The following is a 16,287-nucleotide window of genomic DNA, read 5'->3' on the forward strand; positions in this document are numbered from 1 at the left end:
AATGCTCCAGAGAGTTCATCTTTAGGGTTCTTTTAAAGGATAAAGCCAAATACAGGGACCGATGCTAATGGAGTGACTTCTGGGTCCTGGTTGCTGGCTAATCAAATCAGGCTGAAGAGCTGAAATTTGCATGGCAGACTGTTTATAGGGACTGTCGAAATGAGGCTAAATATGACATTCTGCTGAATCATTGTAGCTCTACACATCCTTCACTTTGCCTCCTTACTAGTCTCCCACCCTCCCTTCAATATCACTCCCCACTGCCCCCACCCCATGCCAAGAAGAACAAGAATAAAGAGGCACTTCTGCTCTCATCTGAGTTTCATCGAGAAAGATCCAAAGCCCTGAAAACCACAAGGACGGAGGCTCTGCAGGAGCAGTTGTTGTGTGTGTTTTGGGCAATGGGGAGAGCACATGGGTTACTTTGTGCAAGCCCCTTCTGCTGCAATGATCGGGTACAGCCAATTTCTTGGCTGAGACTGAGCCACCAAATTAATTTCATGCCTGACAAATTGAAGCTTTCCAAAGGCACTTTGGTTCACCAGAAACCTGGTCAGCACAGAGGACAGAGAAGCTGAAAAGGTTCATAATTCCTCAAAATTTCCAGTTCTGTTTAACATCTTTATCAATGATCTGGACGAAGGGATCGAGTGCACTCTCAGTAAGTTTGCAGACGACACCAAGTTGTGTGGGAGTGTTGATCTGCTGGAGGGTAGGCAGGCTCTGCAGAGGGACCTGGACAGGCTGGATCGATGGGCTGGGGTGAATTGTATGAGGTTTAACAAGGCCAAGTGCAAGGTCCTGCACTTGGGCCACAGCAACCCCATGCAACGCTACAGGCTTGGGGAAGAGTGGCTGGAAAGCTGCCTGGCAGAGAAGGACCTGGGGGTGTTGGTTGACAGCCGCCTGAATATGAGCCAGCAGTGTGCCCAGGTGGCCAAGAAAGCCAATGGCATCCTGGCCTGTATCAAAAATAGCGTGGCCAGCAGGACTAGGGAAGTGATTGTGCCCCTGTACTCGGCACTGGTGAGGCCGCACCTCGAATACTGTGTTCAGTTTTGGGCCCCCCACTACAAGAGGGATATTGAGGTACTGGAGCGCGTACAGAGAAGGGCAACGAAGCTGGTGAAGGGTCTGGAGCAGAAGTCTTATGAGGAGCGGCTGAGGGAGCTGGGACTGTTTAGCCTGGAGAAAAGGAGGCTGAGGGGAGACCTCATCGCTCTCTACAACTACCTGAAAGGAGGTTGTAGAGAGGTGGGGGTCGGTCTCTTCTCCCAGGTAACAAGTGATAGGACAAGAGGAAATGGCCTCAAGTTGCGCCAGGGGAGGTTTAGACTGGATATGAGGAAATTTTACTTCACCGAGAGGGTTATCAAGCATTGGAACAGACTGCCCAGGGAAGTGGTTGAGTCGCCATCCCTGGAGGTATTTAAAGGACGTTTGGATGAGGTACTTAGAGACATGGTGTAGTGATGGTTTTTGGCAGTGTTAGGTTTATGGTTGGACTCGATGATCTTAAAGGTCTTTTCCAACCTATATGATTCTGTGATTCTGTGATTCTGTGAAAATCTCTGAATTTATGGCCAATCCCTAAAACCAGCCAGGCAAAGAGACAGTAACTGCTTTCCTCAAAAACTTGTCTCACACATTAAGATGAGTTTTTTCTTACATGAGAAAATAGCAGTCTTCTTCCTAAAGAGAGTGCAAGAGCTCTCAGCACTGTATGGATTTAAAGTTGTTCCTCCTCATCATTGCCAGATATCCAGGCTCCCATCATTTCCAGGGGAGAAAGGTGGCCGCTGAGAAGCTTGACAGGAGCAAAATGCCCCTGTACGTATGAGTGCTTTGAACACAAACCCCTTTTGTGAATGCAGCCAGCAGCAAACCATCATTTGTAAAATCAGCATATGCTAATCGAAGTCTCCAGCACTCATCTCTGAGCATTGTACCTGTATTCCCCGTGGACATCTGCCTGTCAGTCCCACCGCACCCAGGAGATTACTCAGCTTTTAAAAGCTTAACAGCACACTGTCTGACATAGCCAACACTCCTGTAAGTTTGCCCCCAGGTGTGTTTTATGTGTACAAGTATCGGAGCAGCTCTTTTCCTCCCTGCCCTCTCTCCTATAGTGTCACCTTCATATCTCAAGATTTTTCAGAGGGCAAGAAGTTATCTCTCTCTTTGACAGTGCAATCTGCTATGCACTCTTGGAAAGACGGGCTGCTATTTAGCTTCTCTTGATAAAGTCATGATACCATGGGCGAAACTTCAGAGCACAGCAAGCTCCCCCTGTAGGGGAGATGTGCCTTCAGTTACAAATGATGATTAGTATTTTCCTTGAGCTTCATCCAAGCTGGATAGATGACAGTGTGTTTTGTGAGCAGGAGCATGTTCCATCTGCGTAGCAATTCAAATAAGGGGAGAAAAATTAAAAGCCAAATATGCCAGATCTTGTATTTGGATCTCTCATCGCAGCACACTCTGAAGGGAATTCGGTGCGGAAGTACAGAACGAGCAGCATTTTAATCCTGGCACTGATACTGACTCTTTCCCGGGTCTTAGACAAGGAATTTACATTTCTGTGGAGCTCCACTGGCAGAAAAACAATCCATAATGTCTCAGTTTCCCCAGCTGTGAAATGGGGATAGGAGCACTGCAGCAGCTTTGATCCCTAGTGTGCTGCGTGGGCAAGAACTGACAAGGAAAAACAGGACTCAGGAGCTTTTGTTCCAAAAATCACCAGCACCAAAGGCAGAGTTAAAGGTAAGCAGATGTTTATTGCTGTAGCAGCACTGCCTGCTACGGGTACATGGAAAGAAGGAAGTCTTCAACATTCACGAGAATGCTTATAGTGATCCAGAAAAGTCCTTTTAGTCTCTGACAGCTCAGTAGAAGATGTTGAGAGTAACATTACAAAAATATGTCTGGATATGTTTTGATCTTTGACCCAAAGCCCTTCCATCTCCCATCCTTCAATGGTGATCCCTCACCCTTAAATTAGAAGATAATTCAAGTTTGTTCTTTATGTCAGCAAGAGGCCACATTTTCAAAAAATGTGGGTTTTGATACCTACATGAGCAAATGGATGTTTTTAAGCATTATTTTCCATCTCCCTTCCTAAATAAAGCAACTAAACTTTCACTACATGGTTGACCCCACCACATCTACATTCCACTTGCTGCTGGAGAAGACAGATCTGAATTCTTCTGAAAATGTGACCCTGGTTGTAAGTGCTTAAACTCTCTGTATCAAAATAGTCCCCTCCTTCACTCATAATGAACTTCCAATATGTATTTCAAATACAGAGGGGAAGACACTGCATCAACCCAGGTGCTTGTATGTTTACTACATTTCCAGGAAGGGAAGGAATGTTTAAAAGCTATTGTGTTTTGATGTTTGAGGTTTAATAGTTCAGGCTAAACCATGTGCTTCTACAAGTTTTATGACTAGCAACACCCTACCGAGTACTAGAAATGTTATTGTGGGGCCTTGACTTATTCAGGCTTCTCACGCAACTTTTATGCTATCCATTCTTTGCTTCTTTTCTCTACTTGACTAATGAATTAATAAACATGGTAGGAAAGCAATGATTCCCACATACTCTGTTGGGATCTATTCCTCAAAAAGGAATAGTGCTCAGCAAAAAAAAAGTGCTTAAAGAAGTGCTCAGAAAGGATGCATCTATTTGGGCTAATCCAGAAAGTTCAATAGTGATAGCACCATACTAGCAGCCTGCTGAATCTTGGTTAATGTGTCTCTCCCGTTAGTAAGTAAGGGCTCATACTACGAATGGCTACAGGACTTCTGGTGAGCTTGACGTATGGGAGTGTGGTTTTGTGTCAGCTGAGGGCACAGATAGAGCAAGTTCATGCTGATCTGTGAAGGACTCACAAGAGATACTTGCAGGAGCTTGGGGGAGTAAGTATCACAAGAGGCACAGACACAGAGTCCATTACAACTAAGAGTTGGCAAAAGGGGCAAAAACGGAAAGAATACACATAACACTTTAGGAAAGGACAATGTGGCAGAGTGTTTCAGTGTCCTTTGAGAGTACACAGAGATCCACAATCAATAAACATGGTCTTAGAAAAACCCAACTTCTGGTCTTGCATTCAGGACATTCCCAGAGCCTAATCTAACCCTATTTCTATTCACCCCTAATCCCTGTTTCCCTCCCTATAAACAGACTCTAAGCAACAGTTCATGCAGAAATGCCTACTCTTAAGATATCTGCCTCTGGTCAGGTGAATGCCACCATGGGGCACCGACCATTTTCTCTCCACAGCCACACTTTCAGATATTTCTTTAATGGTCCATAGACCAGACAGCTCTGTTTGCACAATCAGCAGAGGGTAGCTTCAATGGTTACTCATAAGATCGGCACTGTTATTAACACTCATAGCAAACATGTCAGTGCAGACTCAGGACCAGCCAGAACATATGGACACATTGTCCATGGGATGTCCACAGAGTAACCCCATTGATGGGACACGGACCCACTGGGCACAGGGCCACCTCAGAGGACTACTCTTCCAGGGAGGTGCAGACATAGGCATGGACACTTTCCTGCACACCAGCCTTTGCTGACTTCTACCTATCCACCTGATGGAGAAAAGGATGCTGACATCCTAATATCCTAACTATTCTCCCAAATAAATGACAAATGTGGTGTGAAAGGGGAAGAAAAGCATGAACCCTTGCCTGCTGTGGCAATAAATGGAAGAGGAGGGAAAATGAGAATGACCTGGGACCTCACACAGACAGGGAAATAGAGATGCCTTGGCTTTAGATTGAAGCAAGATTAACACACGAACTTTTGGTAGCCCTCAGTGGTGTAGTCAGAGGAGATGAAGAGATAATGGGATCACAGGATCACAGGATAATTCAGGTTTGAAGGGGCCACAGGAGAGCCCTAGTCCAGCCTCTCATTCACAGTAGGACCAACTATGAGGTCAGATCAAGGTGCTCAGGGTTCTAGCTAAAAATCTGCATTGAAAAAAAAAATTAAAATATTTACATTAAAATTTGCATTTCTCCCTAACACCTAGGTGAGTCTCAACTGTCTGTCTGCCTCAAGTGTGCTGTCTAGTAGCCTCATTGCAAAGGGCAACAGGAGACTTCAACGCAGGGAAGGAAATGACAACCAGAGGAGACACACTGGGTAGATAGGTGGTGAACAGGGTGGTGGGGAAATACAGTTTTATAACACCCTCTCTTATAAAGGAGCACTTAAAAGTATTAAAGGATATCTCAAGAAGATGAGCCTGCATAGTGCAGAGGGCATAAACTAATACTGCCTTTTGCATCAGCCTCTAAAATTTGACATCCATTGTTAATACTGTTAACATCATCTGTGATTTTCAGGCTAATTTCTGCGAGGATATGGGAGAATATTATTGTCAAGGTTAATTTATAAAGAACTAGGCACCTTTTGGTAAGTAGAAGGGAACATGAACTGGTCTTGCTGTGAAATGTGGATTTCAGTCACTTTCTCAGTGATCTCTTCCCTTGTTATCTCTGTAGGGTCTTTTCAATACACTTTGTTCACCCCCTCTCTCCTGAGCTGTTCAGGGAGGGCTGACTCCCTCTCCAACCAACGGGGTCTCAATGGGATGCTCCAGGGCTTTGCCACATGACCTTTTATCTATTCATGACATAAGACTAACCTGTTGTTATTCTTTCCTTCTGGATTGGGGAAAATTTTGATTTCCCTACCAAAAAGAAATAAAAAAGAAAGCATGGCACTCAGTCCAGGAAGGCAAGGATTCAAATCTGCAGTAAGAGCTCTTGAGAGCACTTCTAAGGGATCTTGGCTGATTGATGGGCTATTGATCTACATTGTTATTAATTAGCACCAGAGAACTAAAGAGTGAACTGGTCTAACCAAAGTAATAGGTGAGAGTGGTAATTCCCCTTTGGGACAGCAAATCACGTCCACAAAAATAGCTGTATCGATGAGCCATATGATGTGCTAACAGAAATAGGAGCAAGATATTTCCTTTTTTGAGACAGTCATCATCTGGCAACAAAAAAATAGGCAAAAGTGCAGTAAATGGAGGAGGAAAGTAACACAGCCTTTTAACAAAGGAAATATTAACACTTAAGCGAGAGGATTTGCGGAAGCTAAACACTATTTCATCACAAGCACTAGACATCTCTCTCCAGCTCTCTACCTTATCAATGTACATTGACAGTCAATATACGAGTCTTTAACTCGGCTCAATTTCTGTGGATGTATATATGCAGATGTGTCTGCCTAAAATTTGGATTATTAGCAAATAATGTGTGTGTCAGCACTATTTTCTCCTTCTGCAGAGGAAATACTTCACTTTTAGTAGGTGCTAAAGTCCATCCCTATTCAGCAAAGCTCTTAACACATACATAAGTGATTTGCTGAATCAAGGGTTTCATTACTAGCTTCTTCATGCAAACTCACCGAGGAAGAGCGCATGAAGAAAAGGGTTTAGAGCAAGACTCTCTGACACTAACAGTCTTTGGATAAGGCACTGGGAATCTAAGTCAGAAAAGGAAAATTATCTCTAGCGCACAGTGGAAACCTCTCCAATTTAGTTAAAAGCACTTCACACAGTATCGTCACAAGGTTACATCTGAGACATGAGAAATGTCTAGGGCTAAAAGTAAATGTTATGTATACCTGAATCCTCTCTGTCTTGCAAAGTGAGATCCTAGGTTGTACACATATCCCTGATGAAATACCAACTGCAAAAATATACAAGCTCTAATCATTTCCGTGAGGAGAGGAAGAAATACAGTTTTAGCCAGCCAATAAGAAAAAGTTTGGACTTTTGCAAGTAGTCCTAGCAAAAAAGATGTGTGAGCAGAAAGGAGATGATGAGAGAATTTTCACAATGTATTACCCTGTGGTATTTCATCTATTGCCTCTGTGTCTGGATCTATTGGGTTTATGGGCCAGATAGATGCATACCGATATACTTAAAAAGGTAGCTTTTAATGAACAGTGGAAATGGAAAGAGAAGGAAATACAACAAGAACTCTCTGTGGGTGCATGTGATTTTTGTGTTTGCTATTTTAGCATGTAACTGCCATCTATACAACCTATCTCCAGGTTGTTACTGATTTGTCATACTCCGTGGGCTGCAGCAGGGAAAGGATCCTGACTCCGCAGCCATTTGATATGGATTAGTTGAACACCATACTGTGAGAGGCTAGCAGAGCTGACTAGCTATGCTCACGTTGCAGAACACTTCACCTGGATCTCCTCTGGGTCCCATGTGATGCCCCTTTAGCCCTGAAATGTAATCTTATATTTGTTTTCTCTGTGCAAGGTGGTAGGTATCATGAGAGACTTGTGTCACAGCTTGATGGAGCAATTTTCTTCTAGCATCAAGGTGAAACTCCTCTAGCATGATGATGTTCTGGGGTCCAGGACATGATAAAAAAAAGTATATGGCACTTTCAAGCAGCATTGGGAACTGTTATGGATGGAAAAAGCCAAACTTAAGGGAATATGTAAACACACTGGCTTTCTGGAGAAGACCATGAAGCAGATTATCTCTCAGTTGCTCTGGAAAGAACTAAGTCTGGACCTGCACTGGCAAGTATTGCAGAGCAGCAGGCGCAGATGTACAGAGAAAAACAGCAGATGCTGGGGACCCAATATCCAAAGTATCCATGAAGTTTTACTTCACACTAACTCCAGCCTGTTCCTATGGACTAAATGTCTATTATTGGTCAGAGTCCATGAGGTGGATGCTTGCAATCCATCTTTTAATGGAGTTTCATCCCGCATGAATTTAATTTGTGAGCTCTGAGAGTGCTCTCAGAAGTGAACTAAAACACAATATGTGAGCACAACTGCACGATTCCCACCAAAATATGAGCCAGCGAATGTGCCCAGGTGGCCAAGAAGGCCAATAGCATCCTGGCTTGTATCAGGAATAGTGTGGCCAGCAGGACTAGGGAAGTGATTGTCCCCCTGTACTCGGCACTGGTGAGGCTGCACCTGGAATCCTGTGTTCAGTTTTGGGCCCCTCACTACAAGAGGGACATTGAGGTGCTGGAGCGTGTCCAAAGAAGGGCAACGAAGCTGGTGAAGGGTCTAGAGCACAAGTCTTATGAGGAGCGGCTGAGGGAAGTGGGGTTGTTCAGCCTGGAGAAAAGGAAGCTGAGGGGAGACCTTATCGCTCTCTACAACTACCTGAAAGGAGGTTGTAGAGAGGTGGGGGTCGGTCTCTTTTCCCAAGTAACAAGTGATAGGAGAAGAGGAAATGGCTTCAAGTTGCGCCAGGGGAGGTTTAGATGATTGGATATTAAGAAAAATTTCTTCACCAAAAGGGTTGTCAAAGTATTGGAACAGGCTGCCCAGGGAAGTGGTTGAGTCACCATCCCTGGAGGTATTTAAAAGATGCTTAGGGACATGGTTTAGTGGTGGACTTGGTAGTGTTAGGTTAATGGTTGGACTCAATGATCTTAAGGGTCTTTTCCTACCTAAATGATTCTATGATTCAAGTCTATGATTCTAAAACTGTCTTTCTTATAAAAGCCAAAACAGTTAAATAGACACACCTTAAGCAGACTTGCTCCACAAAGAAGCCTGGAAGTTAACTAGCACATGGTTAATGATGATGCTTGAGAGAGCAATATCTGGAGTGAAACAGGGAGTGAGTCAAAATGACACTGAAAACACCAAAACAGCACTGGCCCCATTCAGGGCAGAGTCTCTGAAACTCCAATTAATAAAACTTTTCAGTGCTGACTGGCATGACACTGGCAGTTTGAAGGCAACGTGCTAAGGATGTGGAGATTGCCTATGAAGGGTTTTGATGAGAAGTCAAGTAATTGCGGTTTGGAGCAATGCATAAGTTGTGGAGGCCACAAGGGGACAGAGAGGGGAGGCATGGGCAAATCAATATGCAATTAAAACGGTCACTGCATGAGTCTGCTGGGATAGTCTGCTTTTTGTTCTCAATACTTGCTAAGGCTTCTCCACATTTTCAAAGAGGCCAGCTGTTATTTTCACATATCCCTTATTTTGCCCTCAGGCTTGCACAGTTTTCCACAGAATTTACCCTTAATTTGCCTTACTCCTCCTCTTCTCTAAATGTCAGTGAAGACTAAAGGAAGTTTTTATGATCAAATCATCAAGTCAATAGGGCTGCAGCTGTACAAAGACATGGAAGATGCCTGTTCTCAGGCATTGAAACTGCAGGTACGCACTTCATTGCATCCACATCAGTAAGTCCCCTAATCCTCTGAACAGGGTGGCTGCATTGAAACTGCTTATGGAGAACATGTTAACTTTCAAACTCTGTCAATATTTGGGCATGGCTAACCTTGGTCAAAATTGTACCAGGATATGCTCTAATAATTTAGAAGTGTAATGAGTCAGTTCTAGCATCCTTGGTACTGTTTAATTTACTAGTGTAGAAATTATCTAGAAATTTTCCATCAGCAGTTGTAACTTCTGAATTGGATCCATGGGGTTTTTTACACATTTAATCAGTTCAGCTTTGGTATAACACCAAGATCCTATATACAGTCTGCTGCTGTAGGAGAAAGGAACTAACAAATGGGAAATAATTGAGAATAGAGCACTGAAGTGAGTGAAAAGCAAGGGAGGCTGACTTGTGAAGAGGAGAATAACTGTTAGCATTTGAGGAGTTTAAAAGCCAAAGGGGAAGAAGAATTATTTGCGGGTCCAGTAGAGTTTCACTAGGTATAAAGAGCTGAGAATGAGAAAGGGATCTTTAGCAAGAACATAGGGAAGCATTTCATCAACACTGAAGCCTGCTGGACCGTGAAATAGTCTCCCAAAATAAATGGTGGCAGTCCTAGAGCTCAGGTCATTTTAAATTAGACTGGCCAAAATACTCGAGTGGATTCTTCAGGGAACAACTCAATACTGAGTCCCAGGGATGGCCATGTCAACCTCACAGGCAGCTCTGCTGCTCATGATAATTAGGCTCCACCACGCTGCCAGGAAAAGAGTGCTGTTTGACACTCACGCAGCACCAGATCTTTCACTTACGGTGCTTGTCATGATATCGTGTTATTTATACATTACTCTGAGTTGAAAAGTCTCTGTGAAGAGGCAGGCAGAGCCCTCATAAGTCAAAACCCTGGACTATTGAAGCTGATGAAAGATATAAAATAGCTTGCATTAAACCTTCTAAACTGCTAGCATCAGTGAGAGATTTTACTGAAAATACCCCTCAGCAAGAAATGATACGTAGTAATGAGTGAACAAGGAACATGTTTGAACTAACAAACACACTCTGACAGACTCTGTGGGGCTATTTTTTGTTTTATTTTTATTGTATTTCATTTTCTGTCTGCTTACAAATGCTTGACTGACAGGTGTGGAGGCTGGCATCTATCACTTCTCTTCAAAACAGGTAGGGAATGAACATCAACATTTCTCAACACTGACCCAGAGGGAATAATGTTTCCTAAAAATAAAAGCACAAATAAAATAAAATAAAAGCCCTAAAATAAAAGCCCTCACACCTGTTGCCGCACCCTATCCAACTCTCCTCTTCTTTTGCCAAGAGAAGCACCGATTAAAATGAAACTCTGTTGCAGAGTTTTGCTTTCTTCAGGATACCCTCAACTGATGAGTAGAAACTGGGTGGTGGTATTATCGCCATATACTCGCCAAAAGTTAGCAAAGCATCACCAGACAGCATTGGCTTTCATGCTCTGATGACCATATATTACTGGAGAAAACTGTCCACCTTCTCACATCAGCCAAGTTAATGCCTGAGTTCTGCTTTAAATACAAAAAGAAAGAAATGGAAACCTGTGGAAATACCCCAGGGAACAGGGGGGGATTCTTCTTGTTATTTACTGTGTCTCCTGACAAAAATGAGGAAGGAACACACTAAACAACTTATGCTACCAATTACCTCTGAGACATAGGATGATCTTTCAGTATTGTTTTATAGGTAAGTGACTTAAGATCATATGATCAGTGCCCAGGGCACATAAGGAGTTGATGGCAGAGTTGACACTTGAACTAATTTCTCCAAATGCTTTCCCAGCACCCTTCCACTGGGGGACTCTCCATGGCTGCACAGGCATCTGCAACTGATGGTCTCCAGTTTGCAATGTCTGTCCATCCAGTAGTGATTAATCATTAAACTGTGTTTCAGCTAGACTTACCTGGTATTCATTTGATCTGAATGACTGACTTCCTGACTGCTAAGTAATTTGGTAACTGCAATTATCTTTATAAACTGACTGGCATCTGCTGGTTTTCAGGGCTGAGAGGTGATGTGCTTAGTCCTGGTAGTGTCAGGTTTGGTAGCTGACAAAATGGGCAGCTGCCTACCTCCATGGACTGAGCTCTTATTGCTGCTGTTCCTCTTGTGGGGACGGAGAGAAAAATGGATATTCCCCACTCTTCATGGTAGGAGAATGCTCACTGCTGTGTTAGCAGCCCAGCAAGCTCAGGAGTGGGACAGGAGAATGCTATAAAAAAGGAAAGAGGGTTGTGGAGGAGGTGGGATAACCTGGTGGTGACTCCAAGGAAATGCTGGTGGGGTCAGGGAGGGGTTCATCTTATCTTCCTTTCTCATCACCTCTGGAGAAGGTGTCTGCCTAAGGAGGATCACTGGAGGCTTTCTGAATCAATATGGCATTTAGCATCTTTTTTTACAGGTCCTTCCAGTCACCAGAAGGAATCCTGGTGTTCTCCAGTCAATGGTTATCCATTTCTTCTCAAAGTTTTATCTCCTTCCATTTTTCACATGACCACAGGTGCCAATGAAAGGCACGGGACACTAAATTATATATATTTGCTATGACAGAGCTTGTGCCAGCACTGAGCACTGACAATGCACATTACAGTTCAGCTCATGTATTTCTGATGGCACATTTTACAGTGCTATATATAAAGTTGTTATGGCATCTATTATTCACTGCCAATACAGTTCAAGTTAAAATAGGTTTTATATAACAGTTCAAAGCAATATTTTAAGAAATAACACTTGTGTCAAGGCTGCTGTGTCCTACCAGATTTAAACATTTCCAAGCAATAAAGATCTTTATCCAAAATGTAAGGTTTTGGTGAGGCATCTCCATTGCAGACTTCTGTATTTTTAATCTCCAAGCAATAGCAGAAGGAGCACATTTAAATAAAATGAACAGCCAGCTGAACTTTTGACATGGCTGTTATCTTTCTAGGTGGAAACAGTGAATGCTGAAAAGTGCCTCAAGGGATGTTCATGACAGAGAACAATGTCCTATTAACCTGAACCTCTGAAGAGATTCTGGAGATGTGGAAAACACACAAGTGGGAAAGAGTCATTGGAACATTAAGAAGATGTCTATTATGGGCACAATTTTATATCTGTTTTTCAGGACACAAGACGGGAAGAGAATTTATTTCCTCATTTCTTTAGCAATGAAAAAGGTTTTATATCTGTTCTTGCAAAAAGGGCAAATTCAATGCCTCTTTAAAAAAAAGGCCTATTACTGGTACCAGCTCCATGAGCTTCTCCAAAGTTGTGTTCTAATCAATGTGGCCCAGAAGATATGATGTTCTAGCAATGCTCTGTGACCCCTTCTGTGCTGCTTAATATTTACATGTTTCTGGTGCTAGATATGCAGAAAAGTAAAAATCCCAGCAAGACCAATCTACTTGCATAAGATACGTTTTACACAGCTCTGTTCTTCATTCTGGTCCCCGGAGAGAAAAGGAGAACAAATGCTATATATCAATTTGGCAATAAATTTATTAGCTGTGTTTGACAGTTAGGAATAATGTTTCCTTTTAACCTTCTTGGTTACTTACTGGTTTTGAAAACATATTGGAAAAAGGTTGTAAGGGTGACTATGAGCTCAGTGAGACCCTTCTCTGTATACCCACAACTTCTAATGAAATCAGGGAAGTTTTGATGAGTCAAATGAGACATCAGATGAGTCCTTTCACAAGAAATATGCTTGTGTGGGTCAACAAACAGAAAAACAAAACCCAACGAAAATTATTTAAAAGCACCATCTGCTTATTCAAATACAGCTGGGGAGAGGTACGACACAGTCCAAAAATACATTTCATTTTAATTATATTTTTTTCAAAAGAGATGCTAAATAAGATACTATTGGTCCTAAATGTTTTCCTCCTGAGAAAAATGTTTAAGCTATGTTTGAAATAATTCATGTGGAATGCAGTCCTCCTTACAAGATGAATATGGATCTTGGATAGCAGAGCAAAATGAATGCAGTTATGTTGGAGATGATAGGGAAAAAACAAGTGAAAAGGAAGTGCACACACCCTTAGGAAGCAGAAGGCTGAGCAACATTAACAGCTTTAAATTGAATAAGTTATTAACTGTATAAGTTGAATAAGTTATTCAGAGGTAAATTCATATTAGGCAGAAAGGTACAGAGGATCTACCAAACCAACAGATATGCGACCTGCCCAATATATGTGTGTTGCACTTATTCAGAACTTCTGTAGGGCTGGGACTGGATTCACTTAATTCGCCTGAAGTACCCCACCACGGCCACGTGGCCCAGTGCAGCCCCAGGCAGAGATATCAGCTTGTGGCACAGAAATGGGATTTAACCAACCAAACAAGGATCTCTCTAAGGAGACACGACTGCACCTCTTGATTCTCCAAAGTTGGTGCGCTTGAGGCTGGCCTTGGGTTTGCCATTCTCCACTGCGTAATGGGCAAACACTAAATGTGGTTTTTTTTTCTGGGGAGGACAGGGGCAACATAAAGATGGAAAGAAAAAGGCAGTGACTACATTTCAAACAAAAGGATCACAGCAATATCCTTTGTGTCCACAACACCATTTCAGAAATACCTTTACATCCATCCTTCTCGAACATCAAAGTGCAGGAACATCCCAAAACATGCATTTCCTTGTAACAAAGTTCCCTTGAGTTTGTCCTGGTGGATGCAAAGAGATTCCTCAAGTATGAAAGAACAATGCACGCTCAAGGATACTCAGTGTGAAAATATTTAACAATTTCATCCCTAGTAATGATGCAAGTCCACAAAGCTCAATCATCTCTATTCAGCAACCCATAACAGAAATTAGACATACAATAACCTCGACCCATTTCTGTAAAACCATCAACATTTCTTACTTACAGTGTTGAATCATGTGTAGCTATCGCTGTTTGCAAACAGAGGTCAAAGCCTCAAAGCACCAGTCTACAGCAGGAACGTTTGTCCTCTGTTTGCACTGTTAACTCAATCACAATTCCTGCTATACCGCAACCAAAATCTATTCTGATAAAATTAGCTCAATCCAATTAAAGGACAAAGTATAGTCCTTAATTAAATGTTCTGATTATTCTGAAGCCCTCTTTTGTTAGTTCATGTTGAGTTTAGGCCTGTAAAGGCATACAAATTAGAAGGATTTAAAATGTTCTTGTTTTACTCGTTTATTGCTTAAATTTGAGTAACAAGGGTTTCCCAAAAGCATAAAAAGAGCAGTATAAAAAGAAAAATGTGGCTTGTTTAACTTATTCAGACCTCTTTTGTTCCTTTTTTTCCTATTTTACTTATAGCATTTTAAAAAAAAGGGAATAAAAATAGTATGTCTTCTTTTAACTACATTAAGAGCGTCCAAATACTTTCATAAAGCAAAAATATTGAATTATTTGAAAAACTTAACAAGTTATTTCCTTTCATCTACCTATTATTCTCTGTAATGGTAAAGCTGAATATTTCCTGTCTGTGACCAATTCCAGTTTCAAGTTTGCATGCACCAAGAAAGTTGCTTTGCTGCAGAACCAAGATCAATTAAACTACCTCACTACAGACTTTGTTATGGAAGACTCACTGAAAAAAAAAACCAACCAACAAAACGTTAGCCCATGAACATTAATTAATTCTTGTCATTTTCATTACAGGTCATATAGATTTCTAATTCTTCCTTCTGCCACTGATTTCCATTTTTAGAAACACTTAATAATCTCTCCCATTTTTAGTGATACTGTACTGGCAGCAATGTAAATCAGCATTTCTTTCATCATGTTGAGCAACACATAACACAAGGAATCTGCACTTCCAGCTCGCAAGCCCGTGACGGGAGAAGGTTACTGACCTCAATCTGCTGAATGGCCTCTTCCCGCTGACGGATGGCCTCCAGATCCTCTTCTGTGATTTCCGAGAGCAAGGCTTGATCCTGGCTCTGGTTCTGCCACATGCCATCTCCTCCATTAAAGATCTTCTCATTATCAGGTAGGTCAGAGAAGGGGGTCCTAGGGCTCTGCTGAGATGGGAGAATGGAAAGAAAGCAAAGCAAGTGTAAATGTTGTCCAGTTTTAAACAGTCTTCTTAAAGGAAAAGAAAATATTAATATAATAGATTGCATAAACAGTGGTGAAAAGGTGAAGAGGAGAAGAGTAAGTTACATGAGAGGAAGCACATCAAGTCTTGAAGGAAGTGTTAGGACCTGAAGCCAGATCTCCTGAGCTACATTTGAGCCCCAGCAACTTCCATTTCCAACAGTTCTTCTGACAGAACAAAACACTTACATACATCTGAAAAATGACATGTTTACCTTGTTGATTTTCCTGCAAATCCTTCTGGAATTAGATACTTTCTCAGGCAGACATAAAGCCTATGCGTTTGTCTTGAAGACTTTATGATCCAGCTTGCAACATTCAACATAACAAAGGATACTCTCTTGTCTATTTATGAGATAAACTAAATACAGCTTAAAAAAGGGAAAATCATTATAGTAATGTTACTGCATAGTCGTCAGTTTGAGCAACTCACAGTTTCACGGTGTTCACTCTACAGAGTTGACTCGATTTTGCTGACATATCAGGTACCATTTTCTAGGTAACTAGATTTTCATACTGCCTTTGGGAGCTGTGGTTGTATTCAGATCCGTATTTTAAGAGCCTGTTCATGATCCAGCTGCATCTACACTGCAGGTAGGGGCAGAGGTTTAACAAGGTCTTCTCCTCCCAGCCTTTAGCTCCTGTGCCTATAGAGGTTAGGTTCAGTCTAGACTGGACTCAGTGAATGAAATGACACAAGGTTGGTCTGGAGAATCAGGAGGCTGAGCTCAAGTATTAAACTAATAGGCAGTGCTGAAGACTCCAATCCTACAACTGCATGAGTATTTCACTTCAAATAATGCACATGGTCCTTTAAACTGGCCTTGAGCTGAGCTTTGACTCCTAATCAAATGTTACAATAAAAAAGCAATCTGAGTGCTTCTGATGCTCTGAAGTTGAAAGAAGAAATGGCAGTCACTAAGGCACATTCTTGACCTGAATGTCCCCAAAGTCACTGAAAGCTACAGGAGAAAGCAAGCACAAGAATTCAGAGGGAT

General features: G+C 42.1%; 1 protein-coding gene across 6 annotated transcripts in view; it reads right to left on the reverse strand.

Annotated features, from left to right (window-relative positions):
* TSNARE1 (t-SNARE domain containing 1) overlaps positions 1-16,287 on the reverse strand; it is a 515,811-nt gene that overhangs the window by 234,311 nt on the left and 265,213 nt on the right. For 5 of the 6 annotated variants that reach the window (XM_075495359.1, XM_075495360.1, XM_075495356.1 and 2 more), the window contains exon 8: positions 15,046-15,213. In XM_075495359.1, coding sequence (XP_075351474.1) covers positions 15,046-15,213 — 168 coding nt within the window. The remainder of the gene's footprint in view (positions 1-15,045; positions 15,214-16,287) is intronic. The other variant, XM_075495358.1, reaches the window with a different exon arrangement.

The sequence above is a fragment of the Mycteria americana genome, chromosome 2, assembly GCF_035582795.1.
Source record: "Mycteria americana isolate JAX WOST 10 ecotype Jacksonville Zoo and Gardens chromosome 2, USCA_MyAme_1.0, whole genome shotgun sequence".
NCBI classification, from domain to species: domain Eukaryota; kingdom Metazoa; phylum Chordata; class Aves; order Ciconiiformes; family Ciconiidae; genus Mycteria; species Mycteria americana.